Raw genomic sequence first — 9343 nt, forward strand, 5'->3', positions numbered from 1 at the left:
ACATACATTTCTCTAGGGCCATCAGAATATGTAGTATTCATGCTATTAAGAAAATTTTAAAAGTGCATAGAGAGAAAAAGAAGAAAGTATTCATGGTTTCCCTGATTGGAAAAAAAATAACTGTTATCATTTGGTTATATTTCTTCCCTTGCAGCATGCTTATCTGGCAAGTTTTGTGACTATGTGTATGCACATGTGTGTTCTGGTATCTTTTGAGGTGTGTTTTTCCATGTACTTGCATGTATGCGTGTATAGTTTCTCTATATTAATGTGAACAGGCTGTTGTTCATCAGTGTACAATGGGGTCATGTTAAGATTAGCAGAATATGAACAGAAAGAATCTCCAGTGGGCAGTGTGGCTAGCATGCCTCGCATGTCCAGTGTCTAGGCCCAGCTGCAGGGCTCGCTGCAGAGTATCTCCAGAGGTTGATAGGAAGCCTGCCCCTCCTAAAACCTGCACCCAAAAGGAGCCTGGAGAAGACTGGAGTTCAGATTTCAAATTACCATTTCTGCTGAATGTCTGTTACTGTCCCACCTTCACAGAGTGAGTGAAGCCAGCTTAGGTCAGGGTGGACGGAATTATGCCGGACTTCAGTGAGCATGCAGTGTGCACACACATGCTGTCTGCTTTCCAGACCTTGTAGCAGAGTGACTTTCCTTACTCCTGCCTGCTTCTTGTGTCGCTAGCTAGGCTGCATTTCCTGCTGTTTTTATGAATTTAAGCATGCCTCTCACTGAAACTTCCCTAAATGTTAGCTTTGGTGGCTTCTCCAACAGCGTGCCTTAGTGGGTGTGACTGTCTCCTGTTCTGGAATATGCAGTTGGGGCCCATACCTGCAGACCTACCCTCAAGGGCTTTTCTTTACAGTTATGGTCTGGGTCTGAATTGAGTTAGGCAAAGCTCCTGGGAAGACAAGACTGGGAGGAGCTTTTCACAAAATCTGAAAGCCCTGTGTCCCATCCCTGGAATGGAAAGATGTCCCAAGTGTGCCCGAGCTGGTGTCCTGACTAAAGGAGCAGTCTCTTTTTAATCAATCATAAACATTGATTAGACTTAGGTTTGCAGAGGCCAAATGGAGTAGGCTGTGGTGAGAGGAGTCAGTCAGGACAGGAGTCTCACTGGTTGGAAGAACTGTCTTAGTGTCCATGGCTCTTGCACAGTCATCTGAATCAGACTTGGGTGAGACCAGAGGGGTGGGTGTGAGCATGGTAAGAAGCTAGAGATGGATATAGCTGGATGAGTAGGTGTGGTCAGAGGAAGACAGTGCGATCTGGAACCTGGGTATGGAAGCGATCTGAAGGCTGGTTGTGAACATGTCAGAAGGCCAGGTGTAGGTGACCGAGACAGGGTGTGGGTGGGGTCATGGCTCTTGATTCTGTAGCTCTAGTCTCTGGTAACTCCATTCTGAGGCCAGCTAATCTCCAAGGCTGTGAAAGGATTGGCAGGGTGGGATAGGCTCTGGAAGACTGGGATGTCTGTCCTGAGATGAACACACATCTTCCTTCTTTGCCCTGGCTCCTGGTCAGGCTCTGAGGTTGGAACTGTCACTCTGGAGACCTGGGGCCTGGACATCACATGAGTTCAGAGTCTTGGGTTTTAAGTAACAGAAGCTGGCTAGAGAGAAAAGGTGTGCAGAGGGGCATGTGGGATCCAGAACAGATCCAGGGTCCATTATGGGAGGGCAGTGATCAGATGTGCCCTTTTCTGCCTAGGAGGTAATGGACTCCTAGCAGTAACTGTCCCCATGGAGAGTTGAGTAGCTTAGAGCACAGTGACAGCCCTCTTTGTTCTGTGCTATCTTGTGCTGGATTGAAGCCAAGGCCCACACAATTCTTCCTCTGTCCCTCTCCTCAGCCTGGAGTTAAACAGCCAGGTGGCCACCAACACTCTGTCAGGCCACCTTCCAAGACTCCATGTTTGCATTGCTCTACCCACAGCACACCTCCACACTCTTGAGTGTGTCCCCATGACCATGGCACTAGGACTCTGTGGAACATAAGAGGAATTTCACCTGCATTGTGTGTGCATCCTGAGGCCAGGAGACACAGCAGTCAGCACATGCTGTTAGGACACCACCACAGAACTCTCTGCACTGCCTGCCTCCACCTGATAGATGCTGTCTGTCACCACCACCCTCCAGGCAGGGATTATCTGTGGACCAGGCCTGAGATTGACACTCAGCAAATCTCTCAGGGTTCTAGGTGGCATCGGCAGCCACCTCAGGGATGGTGCCAGATGGGTTTTTTGAGAATCAGATTTTATTCTTTTTTTTAAAAAAAAACTGTAACCCCTTCCTTCTGCATTAGGAAACACCAAGGCTGGTGGAAGGCTTTGGACAGCAGATTCAGAGCAGATCTGGTGAGTCAAGGACTGGAGAGGATGCTCTGGGCCCGCCGGAAGAAGGAGAGGTGAGGAGCTGGGGAAGGGCCTCCGGGGTGTGGCCAAGTTGCCAGGGAGGGGATAGAAGGTGGGAAGTTCTTTCCCAGAAGAAAACATGCCTATGTTCTTGGTCTTGGTTTAAAAGCTGAAGACAAACCTATAGCTCTCAGTAGGAGAATGTTCTCCTAACATTTATTAGCGTTTTAATTACTGTATTTATTTTAGCTAATAGCAGGTTTTAATGAGATATAATTAGAAAAAGAATAATTCCTTAGGGTTCTTCAGACTTTACTATTTCCAAAGTTCTTTAACTTCTTGTTACCCTGAACCTTCCAGAAAGTGGGGAGGATAAAACCTAAGTGTGGAGAGGTCTGGTGCAGAGGCCCAGGACTGAAGCTGGGGAAGGTGGTGCGGGCCACAGGCTTAGGGCTGTCAAACTCATCCTCCTGTAAGTCTGAGCTCACAGGCTTGCCTCTTCCTCTAGTGCCTGTCTCTCTTGCTTGTGATTTCTGCACACCTAGATCTCAGAGGATAGGGAAAGGCAGGTCACTTCACATTGCCACAGACCACAGAACAAGGGTTTCCTGTGGTTTCAAATAAAGGGGATTAGAAAGATGTCACATTAGGTGGAAAATAGTCGCTTAAAAAGTGATATTTTCAGTCTGGAGTAGCAACTCAGTTGGTCAGGTACCTGTCACGCATCCAGGAAGACCTGAGTTCAGATTCACCCTCTCCAGTAAAATGCCTGGCATGGTGGCTCTTGCCTGTAATATCAGTACTGTGGAGGCAGTGGCAAGAGGATTGCTGTAGCCCACAGGCTAGCTAACCTAACCTTGGTGAGCTCTGTGTTCAATGCGGGATGCTATCTCAGAAGACAAAGTGGAGAGGTGACTGTGGAACACAGATGTCAACCTCTGGCCTCTACATGCATATACACATGTATACACATCCAGAGGAACATGCAGGCATGCCACATACATGCACACAGAAGGTAGCAGCATCTGGGCCCACACAAAGAAAGTAACGCGGCTGGCTTTAAAAGTCTTGCCCTCTGGTTACTTGGAATTGGTGGCTGTTCAAGCCCTACCCTTCTGTATTGTCTCAGAGCTGAAGGTCCCGAGATCCCATACCATGGATAATCTGCAAAGAAAAGCATGGGATCATTGGTAATAGATTGGATATCAGAATACAGCACCCAAGATATAAGAGCAGGATGTCAGGCAATGGAAGTTAACTCAAGTCCGGACCAGAAACAGCACTTGGTTGTAAGGTATTCTCCCTGCACCCATGCTGTGCTGTGCTGATGCTGTAGAGTGGGTACCAGTCATGAGAGACCTTGGTCCCAGTGTCTCGCACAGAGGCGTATACCTTAGGAAAGGCCAGTGAGCCTTGCAGGTGGTCCTTATTGATATGGCTTTTCACTACACTGCTTGGAGCCATGGGAGCATCCTGTGGCTTTAAGGTTCCATGTGGCTCGCCGGGAAGAGTTATAACAGCAATAGTAGCAGCCAGGGCTCCAGGGACAGGACCTTCCAGACCTATCATAGGGGAGTTCCTAGTCCTTCGACATTCTGTCTCAGATGTACTCTACCCAAATTCTCACTGCTTCCAGGATGAGGTCTGTAGGATGTGGTTATAAGTGTTTATCAGGGAGCTGTAGTTCCTGTAACAGGGAGTTCCAGAGGGAACCCTGCTATTTCCATAGTGTAAATATTCCTAGGAAACAAGCTTACACTGTACAGTGGTCTCACAAGACTTCTGAACCTTTCACACTACAAGCTGGTGAAGGTAGCCAGCAGTTTCATCTTCTGAAATTATACTGAAGTCACAACCAGTGGTCAGAGAGGAGACAGAAATATAAATTGTGCTTAGGGCTGGAGAGTTGGCTCAGTGGTTAAAAGTGCCTGGTGCTTGTGGTGGTTTGAGTGAAAATGGGCCCAAGGGCTCATATATTTGAATTCTTACTCACTGGGAGTGGCAGTATTTGAAAGGATTAGAAAGGTGTGGCCTTGTTGGGAGAGATGTGTCACTGAAGGGTGGACTTTAAGGTTTATAAAGCCCAGGCCAGGCCCAGTTTCTTGGCCTGAAGATTACCATGTAGCTTTCAGGCACCAAGCATGCCACCAAACCCGCCATGGTAATAATAGACCAAACTTTTGAAACTGTAAGCAAGCCCCCAGGTAACTGCTTTCTTTTATAATGACTGTCTTGGCCGTGGTGTCTCTTCACAGCAAGAGAACAGTGACTACATCAGTGCTCTGGACAGGACTGGAATTTGGTTCCCAGAACCCACATGGAGCAGCTCTCAGCTGCCTGTAACTCCAGCTCCAGGGGATCCATTGCCATTTTCCAGCCTACATGGGCAGTACACAAACATGACATACACAGAAGCACATACACACAAATAAAATGACACTTATTTGGGTCAGAATCTGATCTTCTTTTTCTCTCTGCAGCATATTGAAGAAGATATATGTTCCCGTCCAGGAAAGGGTGATGTTTCCTGGGAAAGGAAGCTGGCCACACCTGTCCCTAGAGCCCATTGGAGAACTGGCTCCCATCCCCATCACTGGGGCAGACGCTATGGACATATTAAACACGGGAGAAAAGATCTTCGTATTCAGAAGCCCAAGGGAGCCTGAGATCTCTTTGCGTGTTCCTCCCAGGAGGAAAAAGAATTTCCTGAATGCCAAGAAGGCCAACAGGGCCTTGGGCTTAGACTGACCCAGGGGGAAGCACCAGGGGCTGTCTCAAGACAGGTGCATCTTTCCTCCAGCCCACGTGGGTTGGTCTGTCCGTCTATATCACACAGCTTGCAGTATACATATGCTTGCAGCCTTGACACAGTGCCATACAAGTTGGCCCTCCAGTGTTCAGGTCCAGTCTCTTTTGTGCCACAGGACACAAACATACCTTCCTTCTAAGTCCATATTTCCATGATCCAGAGGGAACCCACCTTACCCCACCTTCCTCACACAGACCACTGACCGTGGCTGGGATGGGTCCCCACCCAGTTTATGTGAGGAAGGTGCAGTTCTCTATTCTTACAATGTGTGTTACATGCTCTGTTTTTCCATAAAGGGAACTTTAAAAATGTATGTATAAGAGTGGACCTCCTTTTTTGCTTTATGTGGGACAATTTGTGGTTGCTTTCATCTGTGCTTTGGCTCCCCATGGTGGCTCCTACAGAAAGACCCAGCCTTTCCTACAGAGGCCCAAGTATGCCAGCCCTTGAGTTGCCAGGTCAAGGTGGGATTATTTTTCTCATTTTGCAGTGAGGATATTCAGGAGAAGCAGGGCCCTCAAGCTGGTAAGTAGTGTAACAATGGCTCATGGTCTGTGGCCCAAGCCTTGGTCTGTGTTCTCTGGGTCTCAGTCAATGGACATGTTCAGGGCTCCATCTCTGCAGATATTGGGAAGCCATCTCCAGCCTTCATAGCTTACACAGACTTTCTATGTGTCCTGACACTCTCGTGCTCAGGACAGTGGTCAGGCCTTTCTTGTCCTTTTTGGGCATGAAGTTAATGAGAAAGGAATCCCATGACCACCAAGGAAAGAACAGACCTCTGATGATGATGCTTCTGAACTTCAGCTATGCCCCATTGCTCCCTCCCCCGGCTTCCTTTAAGGAATCTTAGCACTGATGTTCTAGCCACAGGGTACCATCCTAAGGAGCCAGCCAGCCCCATCACTCCATTAGTAGAGACACAAGGGAACAGTTAGTATCCCAGAGAGGGCTGATTTTCCTCATGAGATATCCAGTGGATAAAGTATAGACAGAGGAAGAGTCACTTTTCTCAGTGATGCTGAGGTTCAAGAGAAATTGTGGTCTTTCTTGTATCTTTAGGCCTCCCAGTGCTGTGGACCACAGTGCATCTGGGAGACTCCACCCAATGATGTGGTAGCTGCCCAGGGGTGGAGGGACTAGGGAAGGCTGAGGTACTTCCTTCATTCTGTGAGGGCCAGAAGCACACCCTAACCCCCTGCCCACATCACAGCTGTTCAAGTCCCCAGGCTTTCTACAATCCCACCATCAATATTTCATTCTGTGCCTCCAACATAAAGGGGTCCTATTTTGTTTTTAAATCTTTAACACAGTGCATGTCAATGACTGACCTGGGGAAAACAAAATTTTACCAAGAAGAAAATTCAATTCAAATGCTGAGCTTTCAATAAACCTTTATTATACACAATAAAGCATATGTTAAATATCTACTTAAAATGATGCTTGAGAGAGGGGAGGGACTGTGTAAATCTGTGTGTGTGTATGTGTCAGAGAGAGACAGACAGACAGACAGACAGGGAGAGACAGAGAGAGACTATGTATGTGTCAGAGAGAGAACAGTGTGTGGGACTCTGTGTGTGTGTGTGTGTGTGTGTGTGTGTGTGTACATCATCTCCCAGAGCAGAAAACCAATGTGTGGATGATCCATGATACACCATGATTATAAATACCTAGAGCACAGCATCTTCTGGATATAGGCCCACTAATCCTGTTAGGAGAAGCAAATAAACAAATGCAGCCATGGGGCACCAGTTTAAAGCCCAAGTACAGCCACCAATGCCACGAAGCTCAACCCCTTCCATAAAGTGCTACTGAGTATACACAGAGCCCTCACCATCCTCGAACACACTTAAACTCATGTCTGTGTGACTCATGATGTCAAATGCACGGGAGTCGTGCTAAATATCACCCTTAGACTGCTGCTTAGGAAATAATGACAAAAAGCCTTGTGCATTCAATACAAACTCAACTAAAATTATTTTAAAATCTACACTTGACTGAGTTTCTAGAAACTCAATCTATAAAAGGGTAGACTGATGGTAGAAAGAGAAATGAGGTGTGGAGACAGCCAGGCCAGGGTAGCTTCTGTCAGAAGATTCTCAAGGCTAGGACATAGGGCAATGGTTTAATGCTTGCATCTCATTTATGAGGCCTTGGGTTCCATCTTCAGTATGGACCAACAGAAAGGAGGAGACAAAAGGGACTCCATCAGTTTTCTGTAAACATGGTACATGTGTTGGTTTATTTAATGCCCCCCATCCCAAGGCTTCAGAGTTCAGAATCAAAGTACCTCATCCATTGCTGGTTCTGACACCTAAAATAGTGTCTGACCCCAGGCCTTTAATTTCACCTTCTGTGGCTTTAATGTCCTTGTCCATCAATTCAAAGGCACTGAATAAATAAAACTTTATTAGCTATAATGAAGTAGACACAGAATATATACTTACAATGCTGCTCTGTCCCCTGAGGTAAGTCACCAAATACACAGGTTGAGGACAGCCTTTGAAAACCTGTAACTGCTTTAAGTCAGAGCATCAAGAAGCCTAGAGTCAGAGGGGCTTCTTAGGTAGCCACTGTCCCCAGACAGGCCTGGTCTAGAGCTCAGCATGACTCAGTGACAGGCTGTGGGGCCTCTCCACCCTTAATCACTGAGGCTGAAACTGCTCCTCTGAGATACTGACAAAATGCCACTTTGTGATGCCTGCAACCCCCAATGCCCATGGGGCTGCAGCCAGTGGCTGCCTGGATAGATCCTTGACAGGCATAATATAATATTATGCATTAGTTTTATCACTGCTTTCTAGCTTCTTAATTATGCTGATGAATATTTAATGGCACATGAAGCTCTGGTAAACAGCAAGTAGCAAGTAAAAAAAAAAAAAAAAAAAAAAGGAAAGTGACTGGAATGACCATGCTGGGGCCTCCAGTCAGTGTCTGTTCAGGGAAGGAGGGAGGAATAACTCCCCACCTCTTAAAGGTTCCTCAACACCCTAACCACACCAACACGGGCTGACATTCAAGACCCAAACTACACCATCTCCAATTTCATTTTCTGATTATGCAAATCGTTCTCTCCCTCTAGTTGAGAAAGTAGGGAGATACCAAGAGCCTCCTAGGAGGCATCCTCTGCTCCCTGGCTCCTGCTATAAGTTTGCCTGTGCTGTTTTGAAGGTAAGTTAATACCATATTCCCAATAATTCAGTTCCCTAGAATTGAACTTTCTGGGGGTTGGGATAAGGAGTGGATAATGAAATGGAGTTCATCCTAGATCAAATGGATGCAAACCTTAGGAAACCTTGCAGGTGGAGAACTGACCTCTTCCAACAACTCTCTGCAAAGAGCAAGTTACAAGACCGTGGCTGCCTCTTTCTCTCTGGCAACTTCACCTTTCTTTCTGGCCACAGTCTTGATTTCCTCATGGCCAGGCAAACCTGCACAATCCAGCAGCCTCTTCCTCAATTTTCATTTAAATCCCACCAATTTCAGAATGTCTCTCTCCTTCAAAGCTGGCACTTGAGTTCTGCCAGTGAGGAAACATGGGTTCTAAATCCAGGTTTGCATGCCTGGTTTCCTGTGACTAGCTGTCATCTCGGCTGTTTGTGTCCCTCATCCTGGCTCTGCAGCCCAGACTTCCCAGATGGGCTGAGCACAGAGAATGTGCTGTATGGGGGGAGAGCCAGACCCTAGCACTGCCCCCAGGCCACCAGAACAGAGACACAGCCTTTGCAATCACTGTATAGCTAGTCCTGGGCTCAGGTATGAATTTCCCCAGAATGCCTGATGGTCTCAGACTGCCACACACCCAGCTCCAGGCACACTGACCAGCCCAGAGTAGGCTTCCTATATATTCCTTCCAGAACAAGCTCTAGCTTGTCTTGCCTGCTCCTCCCCTCCTTCCCAGAACCCGGCCTTCTCCCTTGTTTTTATTGAGAACATGTCTCTGCCAGCTGTGGGCCATCATGCACTCTGGATGCCCAGAATCGTCCCAACTCAGAAGGAACCATAGACCCTCTAGAGCTGGCCACTGTGGGCTGCAGAACTGTGCCATCTATGGATGAAGAGGTTATTTTTGGAGATAATATCTGCGCTCTCTCTCCCTCTGAAGTTGTGTGTGTCATGGAGACTGGAAGCCCCTGTGTACTGGCTGCTACTGCCTGTGTGAATGAGCTAGTAGTGGG

General features: G+C 47.3%; 1 protein-coding gene across 1 annotated transcript in view; it reads left to right on the forward strand.

The window, feature by feature from the left end:
- The window catches only part of Evc2 (EvC ciliary complex subunit 2), an 84594-nt gene extending 78976 nt beyond the window's left edge, over positions 1-5618 (forward strand). The window contains exons 19-20 of the mRNA XM_029476919.1: positions 2308-2409; positions 4837-5618. Of these exons, the coding sequence (XP_029332779.1) occupies positions 2308-2409; positions 4837-5104 (370 nt within the window). The 3' untranslated portion in view covers positions 5105-5618. The remainder of the gene's footprint in view (positions 1-2307; positions 2410-4836) is intronic.
- Positions 5619-9343: the final 3725 nt, after the last annotated feature.

This window comes from Mus caroli, chromosome 5, assembly GCF_900094665.2.
Source record: "Mus caroli chromosome 5, CAROLI_EIJ_v1.1, whole genome shotgun sequence".
Taxonomy (NCBI): domain Eukaryota; kingdom Metazoa; phylum Chordata; class Mammalia; order Rodentia; family Muridae; genus Mus; species Mus caroli.